The sequence below is a fragment of the Eleutherodactylus coqui genome, chromosome 3, assembly GCF_035609145.1.
Source record: "Eleutherodactylus coqui strain aEleCoq1 chromosome 3, aEleCoq1.hap1, whole genome shotgun sequence".
Lineage (NCBI taxonomy): Eukaryota > Metazoa > Chordata > Amphibia > Anura > Eleutherodactylidae > Eleutherodactylus > Eleutherodactylus coqui.
In genome coordinates, this window is record NC_089839.1 from 26,387,461 (window position 1) to 26,407,159 (window position 19,699).

The window sequence follows — 19,699 nt, forward strand, 5'->3', positions numbered from 1 at the left end:
TCCTTGCCTGAGAATTGTTGTTGTGTTAGTCTCTGGCACCCAGCTTTCCTAGGTAGCCTCTTCCTGTCTTTATTGTCTGTTTTTTCCCATACCTGTATCTGTATTCTGTTTGTTGCTTGCTTCCCTGTCTCTGCACCTTACCCCTTTTGTGTGTTCGGCTCTGTTATCCGGTATAGCCTCCCCACTCCCGTCTTCTCAGTCTGGCCTTTGTCTTGTCTGTTTGCTGCATCCTCACGGTTGTTTCTTAGCCTGGCGTGAGCCTGCTCTAGTCACCCAGCTTAGGCATCCTGTGCCCATTCCTGTGTGTACGTTGGCTTACTGTCTGATCCTGTGCCTGTCCTTGCTTGTGTCTTTGTGCGCATCTGTCTGCTGCCCAATCGGGTCCTGGTACTGTTCCCGGTTCTGAGGTTTGTACAGCCCTGTCCTGTGGTATTGGTATGTCCTGTGTCCAGTACTTCTTTCCTGTGTCCCGTTAGAGATAGTCAGGCCGGAGAGAAAGACAGTGGGGCCATTTTTATCAGGATGCCTACCCCGCTTATAGGCAGGGATTCCCCCCATCTCCCTTTCTAACAAAGGGCTTAATTTCCCATCTGACCACCAGGTGTCAGCTACCAGCCACACTGGGAGTAGCCCAAAGCCAACCTGGTTGGTTGGTTCAGTGGGTCCACACTCGTTATACATAACAGAAATGCCAGACCGTTACTTCAACATCCATCATATACAATGTAGAGAACAACAGGCATTGTCTTCTCCTCTCTGTGGTGCTGATTGGGAGGAATGTGACCCCTTTCGCCCAATAGGTGGGAGTCCTGGAAGTGGAATTTACTTTGATCTTCGATGGTGTATACCTAGAATATAAATGTTGTAGATACGACTTGGAAGTGGTTCATTATGACAATATGGCCTTCAAACCAAAAAAAGTTGTGTACTTTTGCAAAAGACTGATGACTATAATACCGATATTAGGTAAACACGATCAAACTGGCTTTACCTTGGGATGACAGGCCATAGACAATATGATAAGTCTCCTCTTGCTTATACAAATAGTCAAAAACTCAACCCCCCCCACACACTACATTATTCATCCTTGATGCTAAAAAGGCATTTGATAGAGTTAATAGGACCTATGCCTTTTCTGTTCTTACAAAACGTGTTTTCCATCCTCTATCTTTCTGTAGAACCACTTGCATAAGTAACATGCTCATGTCCTGACTAGTGATGAGCGAGCATACTCGCTAAGGGCAATTGCTCGAGCGAGCATTGCCCTTAGCGAGTACCTGCCCGCTCGAGACAAAAGGTTCGGCTGCCGGTGGCGGGCAGGGAGTGGCGGGGGAAAGCGGGGAGGAACGGAGGGGAGATCTCTCTTTCCCTCTCCCCCCCCCTTCCCGCTCCCCCTGCTCATTGCCGTAACTCACCTCTCACCCGCGCCGGCACCCGAACCTTTTCTCTTGAGCGGGCAGGTACTTTCTAAGGGCAATGCTCGCTCATCTCTAGTCCTGACATTTCTGGAGTGGGAGCCGAGTCTGCTCCATACCCAGTGGCTGTCAGCTGTTTCAGACAAGGCTTGATAGCCAACATAAAAAAATCACTGTATACTGCAATACTGATGTATCGCAACATATAGTACAAGTGATCAAATGACTAACGTTTTAACAAATGTTTTTAACAGTAAAAAAAAATTAAATATTGAAAGTTTTTCTTAAAAAAAGCATTTTCCCGTTTTCACCATAAAAAATCTAAAAGAAACCCTCTACATATTTGGTATCACCGTGTACGCAAAAAACTGAACAATTAAAACATGACAATATTTGTCCCATGCAGTGGAGGCTGTAAAAAAAAATAGGACGTAATGCCAGAATTGTGATTTTTTTTTCTATCTTGGCTCCCAAAAAATTTGAATAAAAAGTGATCAAAATGACATACGTTTCCTCAAATAATACTAATAAAAACTACATCTTAACCTACAAAATGCAACCCCTCACACAACCCAACTGACAAACATTTTTTTTAAATTAAGAACATAGCGACGGAAAGCAATTTTTGTTTAAGAAAAAAATGTAATTAACTTTTTAAAAACAGAAAAACATTACAAAAAGATATCAGTTTGGTACCTCTGTAATTGTATTGACCCATAGAGCGATGTTCAAATGTCATTGGTGTTACAATGTGATCGCTGTAACAACTAACCGTCCCTACAACCCTGCAATTTTTTAAAAACTTTCTCAGCATTGAAAAATTTGTGAAGGTTTTTCCATATACTAAATGGTGCCATTAAAAAATACAACTCGTCTTGCAAAAAACAACAAGCCCTCATATGGACATGGCAATGGGAAAAATAAAAAGTCATAGGTTTTGGAAGGGGGAAACGCAAAAACGGAAATAAAAAAAATGAAAATTCTCCTGGAGGGGGAAACATTTCACATTGAACCAAAACAAATCCCAATCAATGTCTCAACTCAAACCCCACTCCATCTAATGAAAAGATTCCAGCTAGACTGGTAAGCTGAATCTATCTGCTGTCTAGGTGGTAATCTGGTCTAGTCTTCATATAAAACTTTCAAACTCAACTTTTCCCATTTGATGGGAAAGTGGGTGCTATAGGTATACCCAATGCATATTTGGTATTTCAGCCGCACTTCAGTAGCGGTGAGCGATTCAGCGACCTGATTGGTCATTGGGTACACACACCCCTTTGGAGATGTGCACGAGTGGCCGGCCCGTTAAATAAGCAGCAGCAGGGCCGTAGGAGGGTCGGCAACTAAGCCCAACCCTAAACCCTAACCCTAAACCCAAACCCTAACCCTAAACCTAACCCTAAACCCTAATCCTAAACCTAACCCTAAACCTAACCCCTAAACCCTAACCCCCCACTGGCCTCGTGAATTAGCACTCGTGCAGATCTCCAAAGGGGTGTGTGTACCCAACAACCAATCAGGTCGCTGGAATCGCTCACTGCTACTGAAGTGTGGCTGAAATACCAAATATGCACACCCAACCCATGGGATTACTACATGGCCTATATTCTTGATCAGTTGCCCTACTGGTGGCAGTCTCCTTCAGACAAATACTGGGTCAATATAGAACAACATCTTAGTGGAGAGACTTCTCTCAAACTAGGTTTAATTAAATCTTTATGGCATCTGCCTTCCTTCTCTTCATTCCAGCACTCTTTACAAGTCTCTCATAGGATTTGGGAATTACTCTTGGAAAACACTCTTCAAGACCATGCCATTCCATATTCTCAAATATTAATATCCCTTAGGCCGCCTGCACATGACCGGGTCTGAATTGCAGAATCCGCAATTGTCTCCCGCATGGACGATCTGCACCAATTCAAACCAATGGAGCATTCGCGTGTCTGCTCACAGCATGCTCTCAGCGGGCTCCACACGGACGGCCTCCATTGAAGTCAATGGGAAGCCGTCCGACCCGCAGCCCTTCTGCAATTGACATTGCAGAAAGGTTGTGGGACCTGGGTCATCACCTAGCAACAGCGCGGGAAGCATGAACATTTGAAAAAAAATAATCTGTACTGCGCATGTCCTATGGCTTGCTGGCCATCCCGTTCGGGATCCCGCATTCAGAATCCGACCCGTTAGTGTGCAGGCGGCCTTAAAGGGGTTATTCAGTTGTAAAAGACCCGTGGTCTATCTGCAGGATACACTATCATTAGGTGGGGGTGCAGACTTGGTATTACAGGCAAAAATTCTATTCACTTCAATGGCAACTTGCCGGGCAGTACCAAGCCTGACCACTGTAATGGGAACAGAGTTGTCTGCTTCCTACAGAAATAAGATGCATGTACAAGCTTTCCTGCCCAGCAAATAGTTAATCGGTGGGGGTCCTAGGTGACAGGCCCCTGCCGATCTATTACTGATAGCCTATCATGTGGCCATGGATAGTTTCAGGTCTGGCCTTAGGTCAGATGGCTCCCTATGCAAAATCCCAATCATTGCTCTACAGACCTTTATAAAGGGTCAAGCATTGATTTGAAGGAATGCTGCCATCCAATAGGTGGCACTGCAGAGGTATTGTTCCATGTTCCTTATTTGCATATTACCTAGAGGAGCATGGATGGCCTTTTAAGTCTTTTCACTCACCTTTTTGGTGCTCTCCCTAAGTAGTGATGTTACTCCTCCCAACCCACGCCACAGGCCTGTCACTAGCCAAATCAGGATCCTACTGCACACTGACGAGCGGCAAAACCATGAAACAGCTGTCTGTGTATGGATTCTGGCTTGGTTTTCAATTCCCAGCCATTGCTCTACAGATCTGTATAAATGGTCAGACATTGATTTGAAGGAATGCTGCCATCCAATAGGTGGCGCTGCAGAGGTATCGTCCCATCTTCCTTGTTTGCAAATATTCTTTTGGCGCACCCATCCCCCACATTACAATAAGGAAAAGCAATAGGAAAAATTAGTTAAAACACTGAGTCAGGGCTCAGTCACACGAGCGGCGATGAACATCCGCATGACCAGGTCCATTGCCAGCCATTAGAGATGAGCGAATAGTGCCTTATGCGCACTAAAGATTCGGGTGCCGGCGGGGGAGAGCGGCGAGGAACGGGACGGGGGGGGGGGGGGGAGAGATCTCTCTCACTCTTCCCCCCCCCTCTCTCACTCCCGCAACTCACTGCTCTCCCCCGCCGGCACCCGAATCTTTTGAGACGATCGGGCAGGTACTCGCATAAGGCACTACTCACTCGAGTAGTTTGCCTTAGCTCATCTCTACCAGCCATATGTTCTTTCTCTGCCAGGTGTGGATTATCGTCTGCGGTGCGGACATTTTTCCGTGCGGAAATACTGGCGGATCGCCGCTCATGTGACTGAGCCCTCAAATGTGATGAAACTCTAAGGTTATTGGCCGATCCACTTAAAATTTTCCAAAAAAAATTGCAGTAAATCCATACAGAATCTGCAATAGCAAAGAGTGCAGCAAATAGTGAGGAAATGCTGCAGATTTGCTACAAATGTTACCCTTGATATGGCAAAAGCTGAAAACAGCAGCAAAAATACAAACAATTGACAGTCTGCAGTTTTCCATTGCGGAACGCCCGCAGCCATCTCGCATCATGTGACGGTCGCCTTATCACATTTCTTGAACGATAAACTTACTATCATTCAGTTGCCATGGAAATATGTATTTTGCAGCATTTCACTTTATTACTTTCTTTTATACCATTTTTTATGAAATTAGAAAAATTATTTTTGTCTTTCATTCTGCAGTTTGATTGATGTTGAAACGAGTGTTTTTCCGCCCGTACATACGGCCCGCGCACCGTCACCGCAACTTATGCTAATTCGGAGATGCTAAAAATAAAAGAAGAGAAAATAATACAAGTAATTATCATTTTGTCATTTCACAATAGAATAATAAATCACTCCATAATTTTACTGTGAAAAGTTTTAATAAAGTAAAAAAAAACATATGGGGAAGTAGGAGACGGGGAAAGTCGCTGTTTACAAAGTAGGACTTTGATGTATTTATGCAGCTTCCTCTCGAAGAACTTACACAGCAAGATAAATTAGATCATTAAGAAGCCAGCCTCGGAAAAACTTGCACTGACTGGGACGCGCTTTAGACTTCGCCTTCTATTTACCCTCTCGTATCCGGAATCGTGAGGGGTGGAAGTGGTAAAGTGGTAGGAATGGTATTGTTGGCAGTCTGGTGGCTCAGTGGTTAGCTCTACTGCTCTGTGTCATTGACGTTGTGATTTCGGCTCTAGCTGGGGGCCCCGTTGGTGTAGACTTTGTATTTTGTCCTTGTGTCTTCTAGTTTTCTTGAAAACCATATTGAAAAGTTACATAAGTATTCCCATCTCTGAGTCTTATGAAATACCGTATTCACAGGACCCGCAGGTATACGTCTGGCACCAGTAACTATCCTGAGATCTGACCTTTCCTGAGCACATCCCGGCTGTATGGGATGACTGGGGGTGGTCAAGACTATGGAAACAGCCAAGTGGGCTGTCTTGCACTCTTTTCGTAACTCCCATAGAAGTGATTAGGAGTTACGCAACAATAGAGCACACCCAGCTCATCTCTTTCTGTACTCCCATACACAGCATTTGGAGGCACAATTATTAGATATGCTAACCAAGTAATGTGTTTATAAAATAAGACCTACCCCAAAAATAAGCCCTGTCCTGGTTTTTAGAAAATTTCCATGAGGATTGTATTATAAGACCTACCCTGAAAATAAGCCCTAGCTACACTACATAAGCTACACTACATTCTTCACGGCCGGATCTTCTTTCTTCGGCGGCGGATGTGCTCGGCGAGCATGCGCCGGGCACATCCGCCGGGCCGAAGAAAGAAGATCTGGCCGTGAAGAAGAGAAGACCTGCCCGGTCCGCTGCGGATAAGTTATTCTTATTTTAGGTCTCCCACGGATCCAGACGGCTTCCATAGGCTTCAATAGAAGCCTGCGGGAGCCGTCCCCGCGGGAGACCCGCACGAAAATGGAGCATGTCCATTTTTTTTCATGCTCCATTTTTTTTTAATTCACTTTTATTGACCATCCACGGGTATTTATCTACCCGCGGGTGGTCAATGCATCCCTATGGGATGCGGATCCGCGTGCGGGTGATCCGCTGCAGATTTAAAATCATCTTTTGCCCGTGGACATGAGGCCTTAGACTCAAATACGATCTATATCCATACACCTCACACCAGACCATAATGTTATTTTTCTAGCTTCTCATGCACACAGGTGACAATTGTATTACAGATTGGTTATACATTCTCCATGGGCTATTACAGACTGAGAACACGGCGTGAGTATGGTACCTTGCATTGTCCCCATATGGGGGCACATGGAGGGCTTATACATCTGTAGTGCTCAACCATAGAGTCTATGTACAGGGTTTGTGGCCATGGCTTTGTCTAAGACATTGACCTCCAGAGCTTGAAGGACATTTGGATGAAAGCATGTTTGTTTTCCAGAAATTGTGTCATTCTGGTTGATTGGTCGTTTCTGGTACTGCAGCTCAGCCCCAGCCACTTGAATACCAAACATAGGGAGGTGTTGCGTCTGCACAGAAAGTGAACCCTTCCTTTAAATCTTCTCATACAACCCATTTCAGTGGATTACTGAAAAGTGACAAATTTTGGCAATTTGTGCAATAATTTTGCAACATTTTCGCTTTCTTTGCTTCCCTCACCACTTTTGTAAAAAAAAATGGGGAAATAGGGGGCGTGGCCACCCAGACACATTTATGCATACATAATTTATACCAGACACCGGCATAAATTAGACCAAAAATATAGATTTCTGTGCTATCGAACAAAGAAGCCAGGATGCGTATAATATATAGTATGAAGAGGCACACGCCTATTCTTACAATGGTCGCATTGTGCGCCAGCGGAAATTATACTAAGACAGGCATTAGAGATGCAGCTTTTAGTGAATTTCCCCCAATATGTATATAATGCTATGCAACGTCTTGCCACTCGAATCTGTGAAATTATAAATTGCTGACTGACATATGTGATACCCGTAATGCTACGTTTTACTTTAGATGCATCCTGTGTCAAAGCACCATTACAAAATATGCAATTTGTAAGAGAGTCTTGCAATAAATGATTGTGCTTTACATTCCTACCACCAGGTGTCACTATATAATTGTTTACATCCTGTGCCTGAATGAATCTTCTCTTTGCCTTGTGCCGCCAATATTTCTAACAGCACTCCTAATGGCCAGGCAGGGTATTGCCTACAAAACAATCAACAACTTCAGTTGAGGATACTAAATGTCTTTGACGACTATCTGGCATGAGTTCTATCTACACCTTAACATTTCCTTGATCTGTGAAGCAGCACAAGAAATATTTATTTTCATATTCTAATTTCTATATAAGTCTGTAGGTGGAGACTAGGCATAAAGTAATGCTCAATACTGTTGATTAAAACGATTAATTTTAATTGACTTTCCCCAGACATTAAGAGAAAATGAAATTGTGCCCGGCTCTCACTTTGAAAGAAAGGAAGGCTATGTAATATTTACAGTCGGGGAATCTGTTGGTGATGAGTAAATTAGGATTTAAATTATGTATTAAATGGAATTTAAATTGGTGTGAAACGCGTCTGCCAATCTGATTATAATGGAGATTGGAATCTGGGATGATTCTGTGGAGCAGATTCTGGAAACATGTGATTCACAATCAGCGCAAGGATGGAAAAAATAACCCAATATGGCGAATATTGTCATTCCTTTCAAACTGGTGTCATTACGAGTCCCAGATATAACGAGCCTCCGACACACAACACTCATGATGTCCTCTAGGAAAGCATAAACTGAGCCTAAACTCTTGGGTCAATGATCATACCATAGTCGTCTTATTCTGTTTACTTGCTTTTTAGGATTTTTTTGCCCATAAGCATAGATATCTACAATTAAAAGAGCAACCTTTGCCGCCCGGTTCAGGAAGAGCAGCAGTGGTTGCCCAACCTTTAACCTCTTCAGACAGTGTTCTGCAGTGATTAGACTAGTTTTCTGATGGTTCTCAGTTAATGTTGATCGAACTGAAACAGTATGAGGCTGTACTTTGCTAAAAGTTCAGTTTGTTCTCAATAAATGGGGCTCAGTGGTTAGCTCTGGTGCCTTGCGGCAATGGGAACCTAGGTTCAAATCTAACCAAGACAGCATTTGCATAGATGTATGTGTAGGTATCTACAAACCCCATGCAGATGTTGTCCTTGGTCAGATAGGAACCAGGGATCCTAGTGCTGCAAGGCAACAATGCTAACCACTGAGCCACTGGAGGAGGAGAAGAAGGAAGAGACGACGAAGAAGAAGTAGGAGTTTTATGCCTCTTAGATAGTTTTATACCTCAGTTTTAGGGGTTTTGGTGAAGTTTTGGTTTGGTTTGAACCAAACTTTTGGCAGAAATTCGGTAAAGTGGCCTAGTGAACTTTTCAAAGGTTCGCTCAACACTAATCTTACCCCCTCTTCTGCTGCTAACACTTGTTTCATATGTTCGGAGAACTGTATGTCTACTTTCAACTGATTCCTCCTGTCTTGTGTTCTGGCGTATAGCATCTTTCTGGTTACCCTCATTCATTCTGAATATGGTGGTCACACTAAATACAACTTGCATTGAAGGAACCACAGAATGGACTTTCTACTAATAGGGAATGTAGCAACTAAAAGGCTCTTTACACAGGGCAAATATAGGACCAGAACATTGGATTGCCAGGTAATCATCCTCTCTGATAATGTCGCCTGTCATTGGATGAATGAGCAAACACTTGTTTGTCAGGTGGTGGCATCTTTCAAACATAGTATGTTCTGTCAACAATGATAATATTCTATTGGGATGAATGATCATATGAATGTGCGTTTGTTCCCTAATGAAGTCTGAATTGGCCTATGTGAAGGCCATGCAGACAAAGTACCAGAGCTGGACTTGGGTTACATGGCACTCTGTACAGAATTCTTTTTGGTGCTTCCCACTCACCATAAGTAAAAAATTATATACTGTATGCATATAATATATAATATTGCACTGATGAGCAGTTTATATTCTGCTTGGGGAGAAAGCAGTAGCATCCCAACACCAGAACATCTCAGAGAATAAATATAGTACCGACACCAGAACCAAGCTCAAAATATGTATACAGCACTAGAACCCTCCTCAGTACATAATACAGCACCAGAACCAAGCTCATAACATATATACAGCACCGGAACCAACCTCAGTACATAATACAGCACCAGAACCAAGCTCATAACATATATACAGTACCAGAACCAACCCTTAGTAAATAATACAGCACCGGAACCAAGTTCATAACATATATATATAGCACCAGAACCAACCTCAGTACATGATACAGCACCAGAACCAAGCTGATAACATATACACAACACCAGAACCAACTTCTGTACATAATACAGCACCAGAACCAAGCAGTTCAATATCAAGGTGTACTATGCTATTCCATACAATCAAAAGGTATACCAACGTGTACTGGCCTGATGGGAGCTGAGAGGTCATCCTCCTCCCATCTCCATCTTCTTCTCTCTGGTGTTCCAATGAATTGGGGAATAGGAGACAGAGCCAGGAGGAGGATGATTCATGTAGCTTCACAAGATGCTGCCACATGACTGGTGGAGGGAGACGATCATCTGGCTAGCTGGAATTAAGGGTGGCAATTGCTAAAATCTGATAGTGCACCTGGAGGGAAGAATTGTAGAGGATGAAGAAGAGAAAGCAACTCTATTAAATAGTCTTTATTTTCTCCATTGTAAGGTGAAATGCAGAGTGATAAAGTAGACTCTCCATTAAGTGTTACCAGTCTAACTGAGGAAGAATTATAAAGCCAACTGAAAAAGATTACAATAGACTGAACAAATCACAGCCTCCCAATGTCATACACCTCCAGGTGCTAAGGGAATCAAGTAATCTGATGGATAAAACATTGTTTCTTATATTTACGGACTCAGTAGTGATAGGGTTTGTTCTAATGGGTTGGTGCATAACAAATGTAGTGCCAATATTTAAAAAAAATATTAACTAAATGGGAAACCACTAGGGAAACTGACATCATGGAAAAGGCCTTTGGGATTTTAGTTAACTGTAAGCTTTACTGGAGCAACCAGTGTCAGGCAGCTGCTGCTAAGGCAAATAGGATCGTGTGGAGTATCAAACGAGGTCTAGGAGCACATGATGAGAACATTGTTCTTCCTCTTTACAAATCACTAGTCAGACCACACATGAAATATTGTGGACTGTTTTTGGCACTGGTTCTCAAAAAAGACATATCAGAGCTTGAGTGGGTTCAGAGATGGGCAACTAAATTAATAAATGAAGAGGGTGGACTACAATACTCAGAGAACTTATCGAAACCTCTACATCTAGAAGAAGGTTTATGCACCAACATAGAAGAAGATTCTATACTGTAAGAGCAGTGACCCTATGAAACTCTCTGTGTGAGGATGTGATGATGGTGAACTCACTAAAAGAGTACAAGAGGGGTGTCATTTTAAAGTATAAGCCCAACAATTCACACGGTCAAATCATATTATGTACTACAATGCAATTAATAATAGAAAAATACTTCTCGACAATTTAATTAGTCAACTTAGACAAGACAACCAAAATGAACAGAATTCTATAAATTTTATATGAAGTCCACCAAAGATGTGAAAAACTGGTTAAAAGTTTCATCTGATTAAAGTTTCAGGTCTAAATTCTTTGCACCTATACATTCCTTGGCTGGGGCCATATACCCATGTCATGTGCTCTAGCAGTTCAGGGTTGTCCCTGGGCCCCAATGCAAAATGTGCATTAAGGCCCCTGTCTATTTTATAACTCTGGTGTATTTTTATGGCAGAGGGACCTTTTTACCCTCTATTTCCACAACCCTGGTGTTATTTTAGACACACTGTAGATGGAAGTCACCATCCATATCAATGTCCACATACTTAAATGGTGGAGGGCAGGATGTGGACATTGATAAGAATGGCAATTTAAAGAGGGTTTCCAGACAAAAACTATTAATGACCTATCAGGATAGGTCATCAATAGTTAATCACTGGGGATCTGCCGATCTGGATCTAAGATGATTAACTGATTTCCCACCTCACTGACCATGCAGCAGGGCCAGACTTCATCATTGGGGACAGGAGTGTAAGTGCCATGGCTGGCTTCACTCATGTTGAAATCAATGGGAGCTGAAGCCAGCTATTACATTTCCGGGACTTCTCTTCCGACACCAGGGTCGGGCGCGGAAGTATAATTAATTTCCATGGGAGTAAAGCTGGTTATGGCACTATTATTCCTGTTGCTGACGTCTGGCTGGGTAATCAGCCCAACACTAGGTCCCCACCCCAGCGACTTACTACTGGTGACCTATCTGATGATAGGTGAGCAATAGATTTTTCCTGGAAAACCCATTTAAATCTATACTATGTCCATTTGACAACACTAAACTGTCAGAGTCAAAAACATACTGAACGTTGTCAGGGATACATTCCACATGTAAATCTTTTGAGCCCCTTTTACTATGCTCCAATAGCATGTTTGATGTTGTTGGGTGGAGACCTGCAACTTGGTCATCATTCCCCAACAATACTGGGTTCAGTCAGTCAATCAATGTTACCTTCTTGCTGAAAGGAAATGTTACGAAGTTTTCCATGATCTAATTTTTTGCTGTTTTGGTACCTCTACTATATGCATAAGCTTTCCATGTCACCGGGACAGTATGATGACCTTTACACATTTACACATGACCTCCTAGGTTGCCTCCCACCGAGACAATATACATTCTGGTATACTATAGAGATTACGTCATATGTTTGCTCATTGTTTACAGATTTTCATTCCTTCTTAAGCCACCTAATAGATCTAGAAAAAAAATGTTTAAAATATTATATAGTTTTTGAAAAAAAATTCAGTTCTTCTTACCTTTAAGTCTTCTTATGAGAATGTAAAAACATTTTACATTATAATGTGGATACATAAGAAAGATATTTTTTGTACCTTTTTTGTGAATGTTTTTACCTTTTTGCAAAAATGTTCAAAGTTGTACTTTACCTGTAGATTAGAACTTCATCATCTGAGCAATTGTACTGAAGTTGGTACATTTTAACTTTGGGAGCAGACTTGCTCACTGACCACTTAACTAGTGCAGAAGTAGTTGTCACCTCTGACACCACAACAGCCCTCTCCGGGACAGTCTTGACTTCCCCTCGGGTAGTTTTGCTAGAGCTGGTGATGTCCGACAGTCGTGATTTAGGCGGTGCAGCACGACCTGTGCCATTGCTGAGATGTGGCAGCTGGACAATGGATAACTCAACCGGTGCTGTTAGCTCTCCAGCAGCATTTGCCGCAATACAAGTGAAAGTCCCATAATCCTTGGATGTGGTTATTAAGATATCTAAAGTGCCATTATCATAGACAATTGTCCTGGAGGAATTTCCAATCAGGCGTCCATCTGGAGCAACCCAGTGGATAACTGGTGCTGGATCTCCAACTGCTTTACATTTTAAGGAAGCAGTTTGGCCTTCCAAAACAAGCAACTTCTGAGTATGTTGAGTAATTAATGGTGGTTCGCAAATAAATTCCTCCTCTCGAACATACCAGAAATACCTTCCTTTCAAAGCGGAAGGGGATGCACAAGTCTCCATGTCATCTTCCCTATCAAGCCTTCTCAACCATAGTAGTTCACAATTACAATGAAGTGGATTACCCCCAAAGCTTAGAGACAAAGGTGGCAAAAAAGGTGTCGCAGAAATCATAGACATCTGAGACCTGGCAAAGATTGGATCCGGAGGTAGTTTTTGTAGCCTATTAGAAGTCAAATCAAGCCTGGCCAACTTATGGAGGTCCTGAAATGTTCCCTCTGTAATGTAATATATAAGATTGTGATCCAAACTGAGCTGATGTAAATTTATCATCCTTCGTATGGCATCCCAAGGAATTGTTTTAAGATTATTGTAAGAAAGATCAAGGTCTTCCAAAGTCTGTAATATGTCTTCAAAAGCATCATCTGAAATACTATTGAGTTGGTTATTATTCATGATCAAGTGTTGGAGATTGATAAGTCCTCGAAATATGTCATCTCCTAAATTGGTCAACCTGTTACTGTCCAAATGCAAAGATCGAAGGCTCTCAAGATCCACAAAAGAAAACGGCTGGATATAACTGATGGTATTTCTAGATAACGTAAGGTCAACAAGACCCGTCATGTTGGCAAAGTCTTGTCGGTTGATGCTTATGATAAAATTACCTCCGAGGCGAAGTTCAACTGTCCTTCGGTCAATGTCTATCGGTACAAAAAGTAAGCCTTTGGAAGGACACAGTGTTCCTAGCGATTCTGACAGGTTTTGACAGACACAGTATTTTGGACATGAGTTGACCACTACTGCCATTCCAAACACCAGAAGACTGCAGAGGATTTTTTCCATTGTAAGTCCAGAAAGAAATACCTGCAACGACAGAAGACAAGAAGGCTTTAATACCGATATATTTTACTGGCACACATCTCTTCTACTGACAATAATATCAATAAGATTCTTGGTTTTTATAAAGTATATGTGCTAATTAAAATATTATTGTATAATCTGGATTAACCCCTGCACACTGCAGCCCTTTTTTGTTTTTTCATTTTCTTCTTTTCCTCCCCAATTATAGCTCTTTTTTTTCCCAGTTACACAGCTACATGAGGGCTTATTTTTTTGCAGGCTGAGGGCTTATTCCGATGTGCATATATCAGCTGGGTTTTCACACCCGGCCGATATACGCTGTCCCTCTCTGCAGGGGCAGGCGGTGGGGTGGGCAGGGAGCAGTGCACTGAGCTCCCGCCCTCTCTCCGCCCCACACCACTGTTTGCAGTGGGAGGGGTGGGGCAGGGTGGAGCTAAGTTCAGTCCCACCCTCCCATAGCAAATAGTGGTGCGGGGCGGAGAGAGGGCGGGAGCTCAGTGCATTGCTGCCGGCCGGCCCACCTCTTCCCCCTGCAGAGAGAGACAGTGTATATCGGCCGGGTGTGAAAACCCGTCTGATATACTCATGTCAGAATAAGCCCTTAGTTATATTTTTCAATGGTACCATTTTAACATACCCTATAATCTGCTGGAAAATAAATAAAAAAAACAGTTCTAAATGGGAAGGAATGGAAAAAAGGCAATTGCACAATCTTTCGGAAGGTTGCTTCTACGGCATTTACAGTGGAGTAAAAATTACACATTAACTTTATTCTGTGGGTTAGTATGATGATAATGACACAAAATGTATTTAATTTTTTTTTAATGTAATATGACTTTAAAAAATTGCTTTCTATCTCCATCTGACCCTCATAACCTTTATATTTTTTGTCAATTGGGTTGTGAGGGCTCGTTTTTTGCACGATGACCTGTAGTTTTCTATTAATATATTTTGGGGTATATATGACTTTTGGATCGCTTTTCATTCAATTTTTTCTTGGAAGCGGCGTGACAAAAAAATGCAGTTATATCACTTTTTTTTATTGATGAGATACATGGGAAAAAGAGGCGGGGCAGATTTAACATTTTCATACATTTGATTTTTTTTTTAATCATTCATAAAACTTTTTTTTATACTTTTTTTAGTCCTTATGGGGGTCTTGAACTTACAATCATTTGATCACTCATACAGTATAATGCAATAGAAAATGATGCTGCAAGCTCAGACCCCCAGCCGATCTGATATTGATGACCTTTATTTTTCATACATACTATAGCATTGCTTTATACTGTGTTTTGCCATGTGCCACAGGCATGCAATCATTCCTGGCAGCCCCAGGCTGTCATGACAGTTAAATGCCCACTTTACCATTACATTGTAGGGTGGCTGTTTGCGAGCCACAAAGGCTGATCAGGGCATTTGAATGACACTGTCAGAATTGACAACGGCATTTAAAGTGTTAACAACCATGATCGGCATGATCGCTGATTGGGGCTGTTGATGGCAGGTGTCAGCCGCTTCATAGCAGACACCCGACATGTTTCGCACATGTACAGCAGACATTGGAAAAGGGTTGAATGAAGCATTCTGGGGCTTTTAATCATGAACTACCCTTAGGATAGGTCATAAATATCAGATTGGCTGAGGGTCTGAAGTTGAAGCACCATTCCGGGCTGCTGCACAGTGTATTGAGCTGTGGTATTTGCAATGCACAGTGGCTCTAAAAGAATCTAATCGGTCAAAGGCTACAGACAGGCATGTTGGACCTCTTTTTGGAAGTAAGTGCCTGGAGGAACAAAATCGAGTGCCCACCGAATGATGCAGTATGGCCAACTTGGGAGAACCACCTATGTCAAGAAACTATTGCCCAAGAAAGCCTGGTGCTGCTTCCTCCACCCTAAAGGATTTGTGTTTTACAAGATTGCCACCTAAGAACTGCAAGTAAAAAAGACATTTGTTTTGCCCCAAATAAGTGGCTCCAATTCTTTTCCATTTAATCAATCCACAGAAGACCACCATGAGGTGATCGAGTCCCGAACTCTCTCTGTCCTTGACAGTTCCAGAGAATGTGAGTTGGCCCCACACATCCCAGGTGGTCTTCCATCCTCAAGGATGGTGGTCGTCAGATCTCTACCAATCTGGACCTATCTTGAGGATAGTTTATAAATAAAGAAAGGTTACAAGTAGAAAAAATCCCTTTAATCTTCAGCATGAAGATCATGATTTACACAGAGGTCCAAAAAAGCCTTGTAGAAAAAAAAAAAATTGGATTTTGTCAAGTCTTCTGTGCAAAAAGCCAGGCAGCTGGGCAGAAAGCAAATGGACCCTATTATAGTCAATGGGGTCCGTTCGGCATTGTTCAGTTCTGTCATAAGACGGAGCCTTTAGGCCCAAGGGCTTCCCCTTTCCAGCTCCCCGATTGGAGCAGGAAACCGGAACCCCCAAGGCAGATGTGAAACCACCTTTACTCCAACGTGGTTGGGGACAGGCATAGAATACATCCTGGTAAATTAGGAACTTTGTATTGTTTGGTTACTGTAATAAAGTGGATCCTGCCAAAATGAATGGAAACTGTCAATCAAGCCTTTTTTTAAACCCTTTTTACTTTTTTTAAGTTTATAAAAAGCTTCCAAAGAAGGAAAAAACAACAACATACAATTGCAAATTATAGTTGTCAAGAAGTAAAACATACGAACAGTCTGATTTGTGTATCACATGTACGTCAATCGAAAACAATAGAGGACACAAGTTCTTAATGTAGAATATAGATTTAATTGCATAGTATTCATTTCTTTACTTTTTTGTCACCTATATATTGTTTATATGACACTTCTGTCCTCTGCAGTGTTGTATGGACTTTCCTTTCTCTCGCTACCATTGTGGCTGACCATATCCCACACCTAAACCCCACACCTAAACAAACTGGGTAGAATTCTATAAGAAGCTAATTAAAGTAAAATTTTGAAGCCGAATTAAAGGGGGTCTGCTTTGGTCTACTTTACATAAGCTGCTACTTATTTACTGTATTTGTGTTGCTTTTAGACTACTTTTATATGCTGTACAAAGCTTGTCATCACATCAGTCCTTCTCCCCATTGGAACTCACAGTAATAAATTCCTTATCAAAAACACCCTAAAGGTGGCCATATACCTTAGATAGTTATTAGCTGAACAGGTATTCCACACAACCCTACACTTGCTTCACCAAGCATATATGTATTATCAATAAGGATAGGGGAATAAGCTGCTGCCAGACACCCCTGCTCACTCCAGCCCTCTCTGGTGGTGGCTTATCTTCTTTGAGAACTTCTTTGATAAGAACAAAAGTGTTGGGCATGCTGAAATCCAACAGCTGAATCCTTCTTTGACCCCAACAGGGAAGAGTCAAGACTCTGATGGTCTGCCGGTCTCACCTAAATCAGTGGGTTTTGCTGATATTCATCTAACTTGTATGATCAGCTTAAAGCCAAATTCTTTCTTGAGACTGAAAGGGCACTTGTTTTCTGTTGTCCATTCGATCTGCTAATTCTGGTCCCAGTTCTCAGCTGTTTAAGATGGCCACTGCAATTTTCTATCTAGCCAATGCACATTGTGTACTGCTCTCTGGTTAACCAGAACGGATCATGTGATCAGCACTGGCCAATCAAAGCACAGGTAGAGGGAACTGGTAGTTTAATACTACCAATTCACTACAAGGATTAGGTAGTCTGATGATTGCGTTGACCATCTTGGATGGACAAATATTGGAATCAGAACTGGTGGACCAAACTGACTGTTGAGAAGAGAAAGTGAAGGTAATATATCCTCTCTTCTGGTTCAAAGGCAGAACCTGGTCCAGAAATTGGAAGGTGCTTTCAAGAGGTTTTCCAGGAAAAATCTATTGATGACCTTTTATCAGGATAGGTCAATAGTTGATCGGCTCGGGTCTGTTGCTTGGGACCCTGACTGATCAGCTGAGCGAGTGCATGCTGTCAGCTCCGCAAATACACATAGGTCGGAGTGGAAGCATGCGCCCACTCAACTGATTGGTCGGGGTCTCGAGTGACAGACCCCAGCCAATCAACTATTGAACACTAGAGAAGAAAGAAACTCCTGGCAGATTAGGGTATTTTTAGGGTTTTTCCCTCTCTTAGCCAAGGTGAAGAGCAGACCTATCTCATGAGTGAATTACATGGAAGACCCATTGTATTTCAGAGATAGCAGTAAATGAGGAGTCTGTAACAGAATCCAGAATGCAGTTCCAGATATGTTGTAACAGGGATATAAATGGCGCCCAATGGACCCTATTAATCAATATATAATTGAGTACATTAGGTTCCATCGAATTGTCCATCATTTTGCATGCAGCTATATTTTGGACCCTGTGATGGAAGCTGATGTGAAAAGAACCGTTATAAGTATTGCCTGGAGTTCCCTAAATGAAGAGAACAGAGAGGATTTTCCGGCATTTTGCCTGGCACAGCCGTTGTCCCTCTGCTCACTTCATTCAGAGAATATACGCTGCAGGGTATATAATGTCAAAATATTGCCAGGTTTAAGCTTTGCAGCAAATCCTAGTGATTCTCAATGAATGATCAATGAAAGGGAGAACATTGTAACATTTGCCGCCTTGTCTTGTAGAGCACCATTGAGAATTTGATTTCCTTGACTCAACTTTCAGAAATACTACTTACAGGGGTTTTCCGGTGTTAAAAACTGCTTATTTGGGGCTCGGGGGAATTAAATCTAAAAAAAATCTTTCCAATATATCAACCTAACCAATAACTCTCAATTCTCCCTGTCCCGGTCATTGCATTACTCTGATGACTATGAATATTGTCCTTAAAGGGGTTGTCTCGTGAAATCAAGTGGGGTTATACACTTCTGTATGGCCATATTAATGCACTTTGTAATATACATCGTGTATTAAATATGAGCCATACAGAAGTTATTCACTTACCTGCTCCGTTGCTAGCGTCCCCGTCGCCATGGTTCCGTCTAATTTCGGTGTCTTCTTGCTTTTTTAGACGCGCTTGCGCAGATGGGTCTTCTCCCTTCGGCTCGGCTCGACAGCATCGGTGTTTTGGCTCCGCCCCCTTGTACGCGTCATCACGTAGCTCCGCCCCCGTCACATGTGCCGATTCCAGCCAATCAGGAGGCTGGAACAGGCACACGTCATGAGCTACGCGATGATGCGTACAAGGGGCGGAGCCAAAACGCCGATGCTGTCGAGCCGAGCCGAAGGGAGAAGACCCATCTGCGCAAGCGCATCTAAAAAAGCAAGAAGACACCGAAATTAGACGGAACCATGGCGACGGGGACGCCAGCAACGGAGCAGGTAAGTGAATAACTTCTGTATGGCTCATATTTAATACACGATGTATATTACAAAGTGCATTAATATGGCCATACAGAAGTGTATAACCCCACTTGCTCCGCGAGACAACCCCTTTAATGAATGTAGGACACCAGTGATGGGTCAGCAAAGAGGAAATAGTTAGGCCGATAGATTTTACAATTTTTGTATTTTTCCCCTAGATAAACATTTTTTAAATCTACTGAAAACCTCTTTAAAATGTCTTCAAGGTGATGTCCACTTGCTGCTGCAGTCCTCTAGTGAACTCAGAACCAGGTTCTAAGGAGTATCAAGACTGTGCAATGAATGGTCTGGAACCACTGGAGTAGCCATGGGTGCTAGTAGTCTCCCCTGAGGTTTTGCTTCATGTTATAACTCCAAAAACTGGAGGATCTCTGGGTGAATAGGAGGAGAACACACAGTGCACACATC

The 19,699-nt window shown here is 42.4% G+C and overlaps 1 protein-coding gene across 3 annotated transcripts in view; it reads right to left on the reverse strand.

The window, feature by feature from the left end:
* The window catches only part of LRFN2 (leucine rich repeat and fibronectin type III domain containing 2), a 453,859-nt gene that overhangs the window by 96,462 nt on the left and 337,698 nt on the right, over positions 1-19,699 (reverse strand). For all 3 annotated transcript variants that reach the window (XM_066595376.1, XM_066595374.1, XM_066595375.1), the window contains exon 3: positions 12,543-13,936. In XM_066595376.1, the coding sequence (XP_066451473.1) occupies positions 12,543-13,915 (1,373 nt within the window). In that variant the 5' untranslated portion in view covers positions 13,916-13,936. The remainder of the gene's footprint in view (positions 1-12,542; positions 13,937-19,699) is intronic.